Source organism: Salarias fasciatus, chromosome 6 (genome assembly GCF_902148845.1).
Source record: "Salarias fasciatus chromosome 6, fSalaFa1.1, whole genome shotgun sequence".
Taxonomy (NCBI): Eukaryota; Metazoa; Chordata; class Actinopteri; order Blenniiformes; family Blenniidae; genus Salarias; species Salarias fasciatus.
In genome coordinates, this window is record NC_043750.1 from 28,003,603 (window position 1) to 28,021,950 (window position 18,348).

The following is an 18,348-nucleotide window of genomic DNA, read 5'->3' on the forward strand; positions in this document are numbered from 1 at the left end:
ATGTAGCTTTCTCAGCGTTAGATTCAAATTATTTTTGAGTAAAGCATAAAACTATATTGGCTTTGAGTGCTTAAAAGACTTTTCTTTATTATGGAGTGTACCAGCAGGTAGTAATAATAATGTGTATGTTCAAGGAATATGGGTTTTATACTTATTGTTTTTATTCTTGTTATTATATTGTATTGTTTCATAATCACATAAATATTATTACTGAATTGAACTGAATTGAATCAAAGAGGTAAATTATCTTAATTACATATAACTCAAAGTTTTACCATCATTGCATTATTAATAGGACCTATCATTTGCCTGTGACCATTACAATGAATTTATTACTCTTCCTATTTGAAGATGACTGAAACTGCATTAATTGGAAGTTTGTTGAGGTGCAAAGTTGAAATGGTCAAAATCTGACTAAGGAGCAGAGACAAAGTTAATTACAGTGAATCACAACAATATTTAAATCATGGTTGTATTAAAAGCTGCAAATACCACTTATTTAGTCCATTTAAATGTTTGCTGATAAAATCTTTTTAAAAACTTTGGGTTTCTCTCGCAAAGGTTTGTTTCCTCCGAACTCAACAGACAAAAAATCAGTTCGGAGAAAAAAAGGAGACAGCCAACAGGATACTCGATTCTCTCTGAAATGTAGACCACAGGAGTGTTCGGTTATGTTACTTTACACTGGAGCTAAAACTGTCTCAAGTAAGCTTACTATAATAAAGAAACCGCTGACGTGTAAATGGTAAAAACCCTGGCTGCAGCTCCAGAGTGAGTCTGTGATTCAAGTGTAAAAAATCAATACTATAAGATTTCACGAAGCACAGATAGGAAAGAAACTAAAAAAATATTAAGACTGCTCTGGAATAAGACTAATGAAATTTTATTTGGCAATCCAAATTAATCTGGGCTCAATGTTAAGACTGTGTACTTGTTATAAATATTCAGCAGTACTCGAGATTTTCTTTATTTTCAAAGACTTGACTTTGGGCGAGTCACACAATGTCTTCTTTTTGTTTCTCTCTCCAAGTTGTTGGACAAGCCTGAAGTTAGTTTTCCAGCATTAAGTAAGAAAAGGTTTTTAAAACACTTATGGCCACTGACCTTTTTTTTTCCCCCAATCTGTTTTCCACAATGAGAAGTGCAGAAAGTCTTGGAGTAAATTAAAAAAAAACAAAAAAAAAAACGACTAACATCAAATAGAAAAGAGAGCTAAACAATGGCGGATAAATGAGCGCATGGGGAGAATTAATTTCTGCCGTTGGTGTTGATGGTTCCCTTTGTTTTCTGGGTCTTGGCAGCATTGTTCATGTACCATTCATGCCAATAATACATAGTGGATTGAAAACGAGACAAAAAGCTGGGCACGGCGTAGTGTGCAGAGATAGAGGGCGAGCCGTCATGTTCGATCAGAATGAGACCTGGACGTTGGAGCACTGAGGTGGAATAAAACCCACTTGATTAATTTTAACTTCATTGCTCTCATGTTTTTCGGACGGAGAGCCAGAGTGAGAGAGTGGATGGAAGAGGCCTTCCAGGCTACATGTGAGTGTCTGTGTGTTCAAACTGAGATAATTCCACATGTATGTATGTCGTCCTCCCTCGTGATGTATTCATTCTGAAGTGTCTCTGTCTTTGTTCATGAAGGTTTGTTCTGAGTGAGCGTAGCTTTTGTTTTCCAGTAGAAATGGGGACATCGAGTTCATTGGATGCGCATGTGACCATGAGAAAAAAAAAGCATTTGTTATGAATCAATGCAAGCTCAATGAAATACATGGAAATATACTTAAATCTGTTCACGCACTCACATGTTGGACCTTCATCACAACCCCACACAAGCTGTTACAGACAGGACTGCACCAACATGTCACATCTTAACTACTCTTGTTCGTACTCTTACCTGTTCCAGATTTCTCCCGTGTGATTGCTCTTCTTCGTTTCTAGCGTCATCCTGATTCCTCGCCTCCTCACATGCTTTCCTCATTCCCATTTTTTTCCCCTCGTCTTTTCACTCCCCCACTGTCTTGTGTCTCATTCCTTGAGTACATTTCCAATTGAAAGGCTCTGCTGGGTTGTTGCAGCGAACAATTAGTGGTAATTTGCTGCAGCACTCTGAACAGAACTCCTATCTTCATGGACAGTTTCATCAATATTTGTGAACATGGAAAGAAAGCTGGGAACCAGACAAGCAACGACTAATTTGTTGTCACTGAGTAATACATATTCCATCAGAACGGAGAATAGGTTCATTACCAAAGGCCTGTGTGCAATTTAAACCGCTGAAAGAAGTTACTGCGCACACTTTGAGAAACTTCATGTACCTGAAAATGCCACAGACAAAGTTGAGACATCAAGCCTGAGTTCTTTGAGCCCAACTTTTTAAAATATTGTCTCTTCAATTTCATAGTAAATCATGCTCTTGAAACTATTGGGCAGGAAAAGCAGGTCAAAGCCCATTTAACAGGTCTAGTTACACATAGAAAAATACGATCCACACAAATTCACAGTCAATTCAAAGTTAATTAAGTTGAAAAGCATTGATATTGAGAGTTCCATTAGTGCCCACACACAACGAAAACATGCAATCTTCACCCAGAAAGATTTATTTTCCAAAGATCATCCACTCTCTGATATGATTTTGCTTTGTTCCCGACATTGTTCTAATTCAGTTCCTTTCTTTGATGATAACAGTGTATCCTTTTTGGGAGCTGTAAAAACTCACATTACTTATCTGTTCGATTTTTGCTTGTTATTTATATATTTCACTTCCACGACATCTCCAGCAGCTCCCAAAAGCTTCACCAAACTCTGTGAAAACCCTCACTATCACAGCGACCGTTTCACTCCCGCGCCCTCTTCCACCGTCACTCTCCTAAGCACCGATTTGACATGGTACAGTAGCTGCCTCTTTGCTCTGTGAGAGCCCCGACTATCCCAACACCCCGCATGGCTGTTTGAAAGGAATTTAATCTCACCATGTAAGTCTGATCCAACAATCTTTTGGGCGTTCACTCATGTGGAATCTGTAAAACGCAGCATAACTGATCATGAAGCGGCACAAAGCCATTTTTATCGCACAGAGCCAGCCAGTGCATCAAAAAGTGTTTGATGTAAAGCACACAACCTGCTGCTCAAAACTTTATGGTGCTCAAAGTGATGACTTTTTTTTGTGTGTGTGTGTATTGCTTTGGTTGCAAAGCCACTTAATGTCACTACTTTTTTTGGGGTGGGGGACAAAAGTACTGTCTTAAATATTTATCAGTTAAATGAATTAACATCCAAACTTTCTGTGATATAACCCATTAAAACCACTCATGGTTAGATTCTGTAGTCATTAGTAAAAGCAGGAAGGTGCACATCTCCATTTGAAGCATGGCTACAATCTCATAATTATTATATTTTAAGGCAGTTGCATTGTTGAAGAAGACATAAAGTAAGCTCTGAAAAACATATAAATACATTCACATTGAGACCTGTTCCAATTTAGCTGTTTTTCAGTGAACATTAATGGAAGAGGATTCCCACAGAGACTTTCCCAAATGCCACGTCCGTCCCAAGATAACCAGAGTTTTCAATTTCACAACTCTATTGGTTTTCCTCACTCACTTTTATCTGTCTGTCTGACAAGCTGAAATGTATTTCTAGGGGGGGTTTATGTTTTTATTGTAAGCTACAGGATTATCAACAAGTTCAGCTTATGTTGTTTTCACAAAGATAAAGCAATTATTTTGTTAGCGTCCAAAAAATATAGTCCTCAATTCTCTACCTTGTGATTCATATGGATATATTGCTGCTTAGAACCAAGCTCTGTTTATGTATTTGCTGATTTTGATATTTTTCCTCAGTGTTACATTATTAATGACATACTTTAAGGTTGTTAGTTTGATTCCCGTTTTCCCAAGTCCGCATGTTGAAGTGCCCTTGGGCAAGGCACTGAACCCTAAATTGCCCTCAGTGGCTGGATTGAGTCCCTTGTATGGCAGACGCCTCCACTGGTGTGTGAATGGGTGAATGTGATAATGTGCTTTGGGTTCTTGCTGTAGAAGTTTATAAAAGTGCTATATAAGTGTAAAAAAAAAAGAAAAAAAATCACTGCTGATGTTCATCTGGTGATAAACACACCCTGAACCCTTAACCTTGAAATTGCAAATGTTGATTAGGTATGTGAATGTGTTTGTGATTTATATTTTCTGTTCACATTCCAACAGTAAAATGTTAATTTGTTCCAGCTTTTGGTTGCCCACAGTTTTTTTTTTTCAATAACCTTGGGTCATGTTGTGTTTTTGCAGTGTTTTCACTCCAACGTTCACATTTGTTTTTTCTGCATCCTGACAAGACATTAAGTTGCACTGTGATGGTCACACATCCGTCCATCACTCTGCGCAATTTTCATACCACTTATCCATCTCAAGGTTTTGTTGCAGTGAAGGCTGGCCACTGTGGTTGAGGTGGTAAAGTTAATTATGATTTCATTTGAATGCCAAACTTTTCTATAGTGGCATCTGGTAATGTTGGTCACTTATTATTTATTAGATTTTTCAATTTTACTTCAGAATTGTCCACAAAATTCAGTAGTTCAGTTTCTTTTTGCATTTCATGTATTGGAATTCTTAAAACCTTGAAACTGTTCCAAGTCTGTAGCTGTTATCCATTAGATACTGTTTAATATTGCAAACATTGTGTCTCAGGCCTTGGTGGCTCAATTGACTAAAGTGATGTTTGTATATCATACCTGCATAACTATCATGAGCAGTAGTATTTCTGGCTACTATCTAGTTGTTGTAATTGTTCACAAACATCCTCATCCGGTCAGCAGAAGGTTTTTCTTTCTGTTTCACTGGAGCAAGGATATTTCTTTGTCATTTGAACACATTTTGCGACTAACAGGAAGAAGCTTATTTTTCCTTAATATTGTCCTCTTTGTGTTCTCTTTACATTCTTCTCAGTACATATATATATATATATATATATATATATATATATATATATATATATATATAGATATATATATATATGTTTCCTTCTGATATAGGAATACTCAAACCCTGTCATGCCTGCGTGTTAGAAGTCTTGAATTTTATGTGATTTCCTTAAATATGACTGATTAAAGAAAACTTGCAGCACTGATGAGCTGATCAGTAAATTATCTGACAATGTGGAAAAGGGAGAACTGTATATTTGCAAATGGTTTAATCGTTTCTCTCTCTCGCTCTTGTTCTCTGTCTCTTGTTTTCAGGATGGTATGGGGAATCTGCGTGTAACCAAGGAAGGAGTCAGGCTGGAAGGAGTGTCAGAATTTTTGCTGCCTTTATATGTCAAAGAGATCCAGTCTCGTAGGGTAAGAGAACGCATGTCCATCTTGTTTTCTGTGGGTGCGTGCGTGCGTGCGTGCGTGTGTGTGTGTGTGCGTGCGTGTGTGGTTTTGAATGTTCGGTGAAATTCATATGTGTTTTTTCTTGTGTTTTAGTGAACACCCCTTTGTTCCACCCCTAATTATAAGCAGAAGTCAGATGTTATTCTCCAGCAGTCTGGGTCTATTTGTCATGTATTTGACACATTCTTGCTGTACATATGATCCAGCACTCGACCACGTCTCCATTCATCACACGCAGCATTATCATTGATCGTCAGCTGAGGCAACATAGCCACTTTATCACTCTATATAGGCCAAACCTGTGTGTGGTGTGTGTGTGTGTGTGGTGTGTGTGCGCGTGCGTGCGTGTGTGCATGTGTGTGTTGATTTGTATGAATAGTAACAGGATTCATTGACTTTAGTCATGTCACGCTGCCAGAAACACATTGCATGGCTGCGTTTCTGTCACATGAGTGGGGGTTCGGAGAACGTGGGGATTTAATTGCGCAGTCAGAGATTAATGGTGTGATAGAGTGGGACAGAAAGATTCATGACAAATGACAGAGAGCAAATATATCAAAAGATACTTCATGGGATGTTATTTTTTATTACTGTTAAACTAGAGATGATGAGCTGCTAAGAGGAGTATTTTTTTTTTAATAATCCTCAAAATCCTCCTGGCCTGTGGATCAATGCATGTTGATTGATCAGATAATTCAGGATGTGCTTTGTTTGGAATGTTGTCAAGCTGGCCATGCTCTCTGCAACCATGTGATGTCTGTCAAGCAGGCAGACTAAAAGAGAAATAGCTTAAAGAAATATTTAAAATAGCACTATTGACTGCTGCAAGTGTTACACCCCTGTGAAGGGGATAATAAAGTAAACACAACAGACACGCTGTTTCCTCAGTCACATCCCGTGTATTTATGAATTCCTCAAAATCAACATTGCCAGAAAAATATCGTTGTACTATTAACAGAAAGTATCATTTATAAACACATGAAACACATTTTCCTATCAATCATCTGTTATTCAAATGCTTAACATTGCACAGTAAAACTACAAATATGGCTCAGAAATAATGCTATTTACGCTACCATGCAGTAAAAGGAACAACAATGAGTGTCACATCCACTTTCATTTAACTCTTCCTTCACTCTTAAAGTCACTACAGACATCAGTGTTTTACTCCACATGTCTTTCTTAACAACAGAAACACATATGATCTGACAAATGCATCATCATTATCATTTCTCACCTGTGAAGGGGATAATAAAGTAAACACACAGACACGCTGTTTCCTCAGTCACATCCCGTGTATTAATGGATGGACGGAAGCAGCGCGTTTCCCTCCACAGGGCTCAGGCATGAGCAATCAAAACCTGATCATAAACAATTCTCAAAGAAATAAACTTGTAGGAGCAAAAACACTGCAGAAAACATTATCAAATAACACACAAATACATATTTCAAAACAATATCAGATATTAATCATGTTTAACACACAGATTAACCCTCTTTGGCTCAACACCGACTGTCTGCCTGGGAGACCAAAACAATGGATAACAGATAATTTGATCAACTATTATGAATTTCACTTTAGATCTTTTTTTAACCTTTCATGGATTATTATTTTTAACCAAATACTTTCATGAATTAAAACATTCTGTCCCTTGGTATTTTAACATATTCACAGCATTTTAACAGAACTTATATTACATTACACAAATTCACATTTGTTTTTAACAGCATTTTAACATAACTTATAACACCATTACACAAGAATATACATCACACAAAGTAACAACACAATGGATATGAAATAACAGATATTCCATAGTTTCCTGATTGAATTGATCATAAAATGTGATCTGATTAGCGATAGTAAATGGGATTCCCTTACAGAGCTCCATTCAGAGCTTTTTTAGCAGTTTTCTCTCATTTGCACTGACTCACTCGCAGGTGTTAGTGCTGCCACGCAAGTGCTCCCACCTATGGGAGCAACTTCCAGTTGGTGCTTTGCCAAATGGCACTTTGACACATTGACTGGCAAAAGCGGAGGATTCAATCACTGATAATATGATCGGAGGGGAACGTGCTTAACATCTGCATTACCCGCATCCTGTCACAAGCACATACAATTTCAAGTGATTATCTGAATACAATGCATCAAAAAATATTGCTTTACTAATATTGATCATTAACACAGTTAAAATTAACACTAGAATATGGAAATATTCAGTAATGCCCATGTAAAAATAAAAATCATACTTTGAAGACTATAAAACTCAAATACAGTGACTGAAACAACAATGAAACACGAGGAGAATGGAACCTGTTCTCAGTTCAGTTCGACAATCATTCCAAAAAAAAATGTATACTTGGACTGACTTCGGCGTAGTGTTTTATCACTCCTTTTAAGCCACTTGTTGATCATACCGTCACTGATGGGCGACAATATTGGCTGTGGTCTCCAATTTCCAGAAGCCCAGTCTGGTGCAAAATCCGACCAGCATCAAACAAGTCATCATAAATCTGAATATGTGGACATCTCCCACATCTTCAACCAACAGGTGCGCCAGGCACATGACCCTCCACTTCTCCCACGCGTCGGCCATGTAGCCAGCGGCGCAGCTCCCGTCCGGGCAGACAGGCTCTCCCACACCTCTGCTCTACATTGAAATAGTTTTGTCAATTGCATTGAGTGACCCGTTTATACCTCCTTCAAACAGCTGCATGCTTTAAACACTCCTCATTTCTCATTTCATTGTGGAATAAGACCGTGTGAAACTGTTGGCAGACATGGTGGTGTCTGTTTTATATACAGTCGTAGAGCCACATTTTACTCTCCTAGCTGCATGATGCAACCATGACCCCCCCCCACCCCCCCCCCCCCCCCACCCCCCCTTTCTCTCCGACACCCCAAAATCCTCAACCTCATATTAGCCACAGCCTTTAGTCTGGTCAATAAATGCAAAATAAACAATCAGTTTACAAGTCTAATGCAGTTTATACAATATATTACAAAGAAAATGGAGGATGCTATACAAGGCAGGAATAAAGCAAGAGTGAGTAAGAAACCATTAGGAGTTAATAAGATGATGAAAGTATTGAAAAACGCTCCTTGACTGAAACAAAAAACACAAACTGCTGAGACACTCTTCAATACTTCAAATGTTGCTTACAATTGATATTCATCTTTACTGGACAGTGAATAGGAGTGGAAAAGGCTGACGGGTCACAAAGGTTTTCATCTGAATTTCCTGCAGAAGCGCGGCATAACCTCAGAGCTATCAAAACACTTGTATAGTCGAGTATTTCTATAGATCTCTTCGAGGGTCACATAAATCAGGGTTTTACAGCTTTAGCTGTTGTTTTTGTTTCCTGTGTTGTTGGTTTTTTGCCACAGTACACACTTTTCTTCACACTAAGGATAGTGTCTTGTGTAGTGGCTCTATATATCAATGAAAGGTGAGAAAACACATTTTGTAAAGCAAGCCAAGCAAATATATGGTAATAAGAAATACGGTGTGCGTTGATTCAGTGTTTTTCCAGCACAGAGATGTTTGCTGTTACCCTCTTTTTAAGCAGGGCGTCTTTCTTTTAAGGCTTGCATGTCCTTGTCTCCCCCTGTGCTTTTGTAGGGTCTTCTTACAATATTGTGAGCTGATAAAGGTTAATTAATGATCATGACTGGTTGTAGGTGTGAATCTTTGACGTGTCCCTTGCTATTTTTCCTAAGTTTACTCAAATCTACTCTGACGTTGCCATGTTAAATACATTATACACCTATCCTTGTGATTTGAAAATCTGCCATAACAGTTGAAATTCTTAAATTGGCCTTAATAGCCTGTGAACATCAAATGATGAAATGGTATATCTATATATTAATAAGATTCACTAAATGCAAGCAGGAAGTCTGTAGTAGCCTGCTATCTGGCCAGTGAAGTATTTAACATTATGACTGGTCCACATCACAGAATTTGCTTTATTTTAGAATTTAAACAAATTTTTCCTTAGCAGCCATTATAAACCCAAGACCAGAAACTACGTGCTACGTTGTGTTGGTTCTCTTCCACTGTGCTTCCTTTAAAGTGTGGAACAGAGTGCTTGTGTGAACCTGTCGATGCATAGTGTGTGTTGTGTGGTGTGTGTGTGTGTGTGTGTGTGTGTGTGTGGTATTCCAAGGACGTGACTGTCAAGCTTTGTGTTTGAGAGCATGTGGAGTAATGTGTATTTAAGGTTTGCTTCTGTCGTGTATTGATATTTTATTTCCATTTTTTTTTTTTACCCCCCTCACATTTTATTTTCAGCAGATATTGATGTTTTGCATCTGTGAGGAAGCCGGTGTGTATTTGTGCATGCGCATGTCAGTGCGTATGAAGCAGAGCTTATCTTCCTCACATGAAAGCGAGCAGCAGGCTGCCCTTGCATCCTCTAAACAGTGGGTGTGCTCTTATTTTGATATTGACAGTAGACACGCTTTCACTGTGCAATATGGCTGCATCGGAGGAGAGCGCGCTGAATCAGAGGTATCCGCCGAACGCCCCGGGGACACAACAGTCTGCTTGTTTTGTAAAGAGATACACTGAAGAGGGATCGGGAGACAAAAGTCACAAGCATGGAGAGAATGAGGGAAATTATTTAAGGAAATGAGACAAGAGGGTCAATTCAGAAACTAATAAATGTGTCTTTTAATAGTATCATTTAGCAGCTGGTGGGATGGATAATTAGAATTTCCCTTATGCCAGTAATTTTGTTGGACTTTATTTAACAGCTGAATGTAATTGTGACCACAAGGAAGTGAGCCAGCTCAAGTAGAACTTGTTATTTAGTTCACGACACAAGTAAAGATAAATACTCTTTGGTCGTCTAACAAGCTAAACAAAAGAAAAAAATTAATACAAGCTATACTGTAATATATATTTATTATTATTATTTATTTTTTTACTATTAAACTCCAACAACATTTTCAAGTGAAATGGAAAAATGTGTTTTGCATTTCGGGGGTCTGTTTACAAGACAGAGTTGCTTGGAGTCACTGAAAACTTTTTCAAAAAGCCTCTCAAGATGGAACTTTTCCCATGTAGACGGATGAAAATTCAACTTTTTCAAACACTGCTATTGTGCATACATACAACAGCCATCGCAAATAATATCAGGACAAGTGATCAAATATATATTCAAAGCATGCAAAGCTGCACTGGCATCAACAGGTTGGAATGCAATGAGCTGTCTTGTTTTTGATATACAGTCGCATTTAAAGCAGAAACAGCTGTTCACTGATTTGATTCTTTGCCATTTGTCAAGACAAAGCTAAGAAAGCAATTCAATTAGAAAGAAAGATGTTCTTCTGAAAAGATGATTGTGGGCAGCTGGAGACGAACATCTCCATCAACATGGTAAATGAAGAAGAAATGGAAAGACAATTTTCGACAATGAGATGAGGAAGAGAAATGTAGAGTGACTGGAAGAGATGAGCCATATCAAATAAGAGTATGAAAGGATGGGAGAGTAAAGTACAGTAGCTTCGGCTCTGTTGGAGCACATCAGCATAGCAAGAATGAAAATGAGGATGGGGGGGGGGGGGGGGGGTAAAAAATGAAGTGGGGGTTGTCTGATGTTGTAAGAAGAGATGGAGAAACGAGGAGATGAAGATGTATTGCTCATTTTATGTCTGTATGAGTCGCGGAGAAATGTGCACTTCAGGAGTGAAAAGGAAAGGAAGATTGACGATCTTGTCACATTTAAAAGAAAAACAAAGTTTTAAATTCTGAAAATAATATGAGGGAAATGAGGAAAAGGGTGATGATGACACCCCACCCACACAGCTATATTGTGCCTTATTCAAAAACATCAAATAGTCGTGTGCACGCACGCATATTTTTCATAATCGGGGCCATCCCCAGCAGTGCATTGTGGGAGAGGTAAATGGAACGTTGTGACTCCCAGTGAGAGCTAAATACAGAACACCGCATATAAACCACACACTAACAACAACAACAGCGACGCCGTGAGAAATGAGATTGCCTGGTTGGGTTGGGAAAGATGGGGTGCAGAAGGAGAGAGATAATTGTGGAGGGAAAGAAGCCTGCAGGATTGCAAAAAAAGGGCGTGGAGATAAAACAAACAGGCATTTACAGGTGAGGAAGAGGAGGAGAAAACAAAAAAGAAGATCAATGAGAGACTGGAAAAGAGAATTGGTTTTTGGGTGCAATACAAGGTTAAAATTCAAACAGTATCTACAGAACAGTTGTTTGTAAAGCTGGTTTTGTATTTTACATTTTCATAAGGTGGCTTTGATTCTTGAATTTTGATGAAATTAAGAGGTTGGGGTGAGTGTGTGTGTGTGTGTGTGTGTGTGTGTGTAGGTCATAATCGGAGCAGACAGATCGATATCCGCCCATCCTTCCATGGAAAGAGGAAAAACAGCAAACACTGCATAACAACCAGGCCACAACTAACACATTCACCACACAGGCTCGATGTTTGAGTGAGGCCAGAGCATTTCTCTGCTCAACTGCTCAGTGGAGCTTGTACAATACTATTTGATCACTGCATAAGCTGGTAAGCAGCTAAGATGCCAGCTCAGCAGAATCAGAAGATAATACATGAGATGGTTCTGACAGTAAGTGTGGAGCCTCGTGTCTTTGGACACCTCAGTTCTTGTGAAAAAAAGAAAAAAAAAGTTTGATACTGAACAGATCACAGCATATCCAATGTGTTCAGGTCAACAAGAAAAGGGTCAGTGACAGACAGAACAGACTGGGCAAAAGGTGCCCAATCTGTTTTGGGCTGGCAGTTTCTAGAATCTCTCTCTCGACAGACTTCCACTAGCTTTGCAGGCCATTTATACAAAAAAAAGTTGTCAGATTCCTTCTCCATTGTTTTCTTTTCAACCCAAATGCCAAACCTGGCAAATCTGTATCCACATAGTGCGATGTAGCAGATGAGCTACTGTTACTGGATTTACTCGTTCTGAAAGAAATGTTTCAGAATTCAGTTGTATTGAGTCAGACAGGGCTGGCTAAACAATATAAAGCAGTGCTCATTAAAAATGATTAGGGATCAGATGAAAAACAAAAATGAGGACCAGTGGTTATTTATACACTGATTTATCCACTTTGACTGTATCTCTGAGGGACATTGTTTCACTAGAACACATTCACCTTCGGCGCCCCCTTGTCCTTCTGATAATTAACACACCTATCATTGTTCTTTCCTGTGGTTCCTCATTGTGGGAAAGTCACTTTTTCTTGTGAGGTTAAATAAAGCCCGTGAACAATTACTGGAGAATTGAATTGCAGAGACAAGTGAATGATGAAGATGTGATCTCAGTAGAGCAGAGTTAAAGACTATTCCTGCTCCAATCAGATAAAAGAAAGGATACACCTTGAGCAGGTTGTTAGTCAAGGCTAACACTGACGCCTCACGCCTGATGACGACGATGGATTTCAGGGGAAAATCATGATATTCAAAGACATTTCGTATAATGGTTAAAAATACTTTTTGTATTTCAGCATTGAGATCGCATCCATCCATCTTTGAGACTATTTTCTCAAGTTCAGGGTGGCAGCGCAATGGAGTCGATCCCACAATGAGCGAAGGCGGGGCCCATTCAGTCCATCACAGAGGCAGACAAATGCATACACCCATTTTCACACCTACAAGCAATTTGTACAGAAATAAAGGAGGCGCTGGAGAAAACTCCGACACATGCAAACCCCACTCAGCAAGGCCCACCGTGGAATTGAACCCACGACTTTCTCACTGTGAGACAAGGCATGACAAATTTATTTCTATTATTTAAAATTTATATCATACATTATAAATATCGAGAACAGCAAAAGAGAGGATAAGTAAATGTTTTCTCAAGAGAAAAGCAATGATATGAATCAAATCTAATGTTTATTAGACGGTTTGATCAATTATTAGTGTTCTAAGTACTGATTCAAAGGAAGTGTGTGTGTGTGTGTGTGTGTGTGCCAGCAGTCCTCAGGTGTTCAGGAAGTTGTTCCACAGGTGAGCAGTGCTACTCCATTGTGCTCTACAATTTGCATAGTTTCATTTGCATTAATTAATGTTCACAAATTGAACATTTTTGGTCCTTAACAATGTATTCCTACATTCATTTGTGATATAGATCTGTTTGTTTCCACTGAAACGTCAATGTATATGGTATTTTTATCTCTAAGGCTGTGTAACTATATCTACAGATATACAGATGTGCTGATTAAATTTGATTTTTTTTTTAACCGTTTTTAAAGTACTAGGGTATAATTTCTATTTTATAATTTTCAAGTGGTTCTAAAGGTTTTGGGGTTTTTTTTATTCCTTTTATTTATCCTTTTTTTTTTTGTAGTATGGTTGATTTGCAGGCTTTATAGTTTATTTGGTAAGTTATTTGGTATTCTTTCAATGCCATTCACTCTAAATCTCATCCTCTGACTCCCACTGCCACAGTAGACCTTCTTCGGAGTCACATGCACGCACGGGCACACACACATTCACATACACACAAACACTGACTCTTGCCACAAGGCCCCGTAATTGTCCCCATAGGGACCCCATGACGACCTATCACCACTACAGAAGGTACAAAGAAAACTTCATTTATTCTGCTCTTCTGCTGCCCTCTCTATCTTTTTGATTTGGCTTTTTGTTTCATGTGACTGCTTTGCTTTTTATTAGGCATTTCTCCCCACTACCCCCTGTGTGACATTTCTTTTCCCTCTCTCCGTGGCCTTGCTGTATCTTCTTTGGTCACTCTTCCTCTTCCAGTCCTGTAGCGATACCGGCTCCCTTGAGACAGGGCTAGTTATATGCAGTAAACTGGAAGGATAAGGGATTCACTTTCTTGGGAGAAAAAAAAAAACCGCTGGCTCACACAGTGGAGGTGGGATAATTTAACACATTTAAAAGGAGTTAAGGCATAACAGGTGGGTTTTAGAGGGTGTAGCCCAATAAGTAGGTTGAAAGCTACATTCGAGATGGATGATATAGAAAAATGCTAATAGTCACGTCAAACATGATTTAAAAAAAAAAAAAAGGAGTTCAAAGTAACAATGATTAAAAAACTCCATTCATCCATATCCTGTACATGCTGCTTCATGGAAGACTGGAAAACATAGGGGGTGGTGGGAAAGTGGGAGGATGCCATAACTTTATTTTTTGCTCTTTGTCAGTTTTAGATTTATTACTCCTTCTCCCGGCCTCATACTTTCTCTGTGCTGCTCCTCTGGGGACCTGAGCTAGCTGAAACTTCTCCAACTCTGGAGCTGTAATTGAATAGCAGAGAGTTCTAATGGAACATTAGGCTGTTCCCATCTTGGCAGGCCCTATTGATTTTGACTTTGCAGCATTGTAAACAATCTGGGGTAAATGTAACTGAACGGATGCAGACCTTGGTATAGGCCATAATTCCAGGGCCACGGCTGTGGAACTGTTGCGCCGTGGCAACTGTGACTGTTACAGCATGGTTTAGCTTGACTTTAATAGCGTGTTACCTGGGTGCCAAACGCCTGCAACTTTCTGTGAGGAATAACTGTGGGTGATGTTTGTTTGTTTGTTTGAAATCCCCGTTTCTTTGTTTTGTTTGTGAGAAAGAAAATGTCACCTTGTCCAGCTGTCGAACACACTTGATTTTAATTGCATGTCACCTTGGGTGCATGATGTAAGCTGTTTTTGGCTGGATAATAGCTTTTTTTTTTAATGTTATACCTTTTCATTTGTGCTTGTGTCAAGGATAGAGAGTGGCATGTTTTTTTTGTATACGCAGTGCTCTTCATCTTTGTGTGATACATTCCTGTCAAGGTGATGTCTTTTAGTTAAAAAAAAAAACAGTTATTCACCATAAGTTGGAAAGAGTGTCAACATAAGTCCATCTGCTGTGAACATTTGGTTGAAAAGGCATGACTTCCTTCATGCGTGTGATAGGGCATGGGAATTTATCAGAGACTGTCTCAGATGGGATTTAATTTACATAAAATACTGTCACTATATGTGGTGAATCGTGGTACATACAGTGTCCCACTTATGGACAAGGACATATGTCAAAAGTTTGTTTGTTTTTTGTTTTTGTTTTTTTTCTGTTCATTGAATTTTTCACTTCATCTTCATAGCAAAGCTATCTCAAGTAGGGTACTGGTTTCAAGTGAAAATAAAAACATTTTCTTTTTTGGCTGTCTGTTTTCACAACAATGGTGCTTAGAGCCATGGAAATCGACCTTCAAGGTGAAACCTTTAAAAAAATTTCCAATCCCGTTTCCATGGAAAAGTAGGAAAACACAATTTAAAAAAAAAATGTTCCAACTCCATCTGTGTGGAAAGCACACATTTTCTGAAATGCTGCTATGGGTCTGTTTGTACACATGCACACCACTGCCATAGAATATAGTTTTTCACTTGCACAAGATGAACAACAAGAGTATTATGACTCCCAGTACATATTCTCCAGGGACTTCATAGTTTTATAGTTTAGAGTCACCTGTAATTAAATTCCATCTTTGTCATCTGTCCTTATAAATGCCCATGTTCTCACCATCAGTAATAGTCATATTGTATTGTTCCCTGCATGATGTGTGTGTGTGTGTGTGTGTGTGTGTGTAGTTTAATTGAAAAAAAACAACCAACCACTGTTGGTCCAACATGAAAACAGCATTGTTTTCAGCATTTCTGTCATTTCAACAGGCCTCGTCTTTAAAATGTTGCCGTGTAAAGGCAAAACTTTTCTGAAACGAAAACAAAACCAAGGCATCTTGCTCATCAGATAGCCACTTTTAAATTTCTGCTGCTTACTGCAGTTTCTCACCTGAGCTCTTTCTAAAAGCCTTCAGTGCTTTGGGGCAGAATGAGCTGCTGCTTTCTTTCCCTATATTTCATTTTTCCATTTCCCATTCCTCAAAAAAAAAAAAAAAAAAAAAAAAAGGGGGTAACACACCAGTCTGCCATAAAGGAGTGCTCAGAGTGCATCGCCTTCAAGTCCAGCAAATGTAAAGCGTTTTTTGATTTAAGCAGTGTGTCACCTTTAGCAGGTGACACTCTCTCCATGAGATTTTCTCCAGCCTTCAGGCTGCGTGAAGGCGTAACAGTCTGAAGATGAGAGCTGCATGCAGACACATGCAGAAGGGTTTTCAGCTGGGCTTGGTCTCCGCTCCCTTCAAGATTAAAAAAAAAAGATATCAAATAAATGAATGCAGCCACTGATGTTACCCTGCAAACACTGGAGAAAAAAAATTAACTGGTAAAGGTTTGCAGGGGTTATTGGGTGCAAGTCTGGGTTATTCAATAATCTTCCCAAAAGCAGAAACTGTTATACATTTCTGACGTAGCTGTGTGTGAGGGAGAGAAAGAGAGAGAAGTTCTGTTCATTTAGGCAAATGTTCAGAATCTTGTGTGTCCATTGTGTGTGTGTCTGGCATGTACGTGTGTAAGAGACGTGGTCATGACCCACGTAAAAATAGTCTCCATTAACATTTAACAGCATTTTTCAGAATGTCAGGAGAACGAAAGTCAGGCTGGCCATTGAGAGGACGGAGGAAACGACACAAAAATGAATAAGAATATTAATCCCTTGCTCTTTGAGATCATTCCGTTCTTTCCTCGCGGTGCTGTCCCGGGGGTCACATCATCTAACAGCCACAACAAATCCCCTCATCACAAAACCTGACTGAAGATAAAGGGCACGTCACCACACACCGTGTTGAACTGAAGAGTTTTGGTGAAGCTCTCATTAAAATAGATATCCCTGACTCAAAGTCTGTCAAAATGCTTCTCCAACTTATCAGATCAAACTGTACTTGATTATCCACGCATGTGCACACACACACATTGGACAGTGTGACATATCATCCAGCATATTTTAATTTGCATCATCTCAGTACATGGAATTGTTTCATCCATGGATATTTCATCCATCATTTTTACTGTGAATAGGTCCTCAATATTTAATGTGAAAGGGAATACATGCTCCAATATTTAACACTTGTTTAGTCGATTTTCCTTCTTTCATTACTCATTCATCTCCTAAATCAACTCAAAAAAGGTGCAGTCATTAATATCTTTCTCTGAGTTTATCTCATTCCCCATGTGTCAATTCCCGTGAGGTGACATGCTTGCTTTACTAAACTAAATTTGAAAGAGCGATACCTGCTTTTAAAAACCTCTCATCCTCGTAAGTAATCCTGGCTCAAGGCAACTCATCCCCTCTCATCTATAAACGCTGCATCGCTGGCATAAAGACAGTAGTAACTGTTGAGCACAAGGCCATCAGCCGTGTGCCAGCACTCCAGTTAACATTTGATTTACTGAACTACACACAATGAAGGTCATCCATAGTTGGCTTGGTTTCCTTCTTGAGTGATGTTTCATTCCAGACTTTATAACCTAAACTTAAACTTAGCTCTGTGTCACACTGTACATGTTCTGTCCTTCTGTAACAACCGTGTCGTCAGCTGTAATGGCCGCCACAAGACGGACCGTGATGCTTCTGCTTTAAAGCATGAAGAGCTGATCTTCCGTTAGTCGAGTTAGAATACCATCCAGTCCTGGTTTCCGTGCACTAATTGGTATAATGATCTGGCAAGCAGATAGCTTTGTACGGACAAATTTATCTTTTAGCCCACAGCTACTTTCAATGATAGCATCAGTGGGAAAATGAGGGCCTATATTCTGTGAAGGGACAGTCAAAACAGAAATGTTTAACTCAGTCACAGACACAGGCAGAAGTATGCTTTTATTAAAACGTGTTGAAGAATTAGTTCAGTGTCACCCTACCGAATTAAGTATGTATACTGTATGTAAGTTTATTGACTTTTACTCTCAGGTTTTGATGACAGAATATTGTGCAAAGTAAAGCAAAAAAACTTCATAGTCAGCATATTGTATACATGCCTTCAAAGTCAGCCAACTTTAGTCGATATTGTTCACAGAACATGAACTCATGTCTCTTTTCAAACATCAACAGCGCTATCCACACACAGGTTGTGCTCTCATTT

General features: G+C 38.9%; 1 protein-coding gene across 1 annotated transcript in view; it reads left to right on the forward strand.

The window, feature by feature from the left end:
- LOC115389673 (zeta-sarcoglycan) overlaps nucleotides 1-18,348 on the forward strand; it is a 351,214-nt gene that overhangs the window by 238,006 nt on the left and 94,860 nt on the right. The window contains exon 3 of the mRNA XM_030093191.1: nucleotides 5,237-5,338. Within this exon, the coding sequence (XP_029949051.1) occupies nucleotides 5,237-5,338 (102 nt within the window). The remainder of the gene's footprint in view (nucleotides 1-5,236; nucleotides 5,339-18,348) is intronic.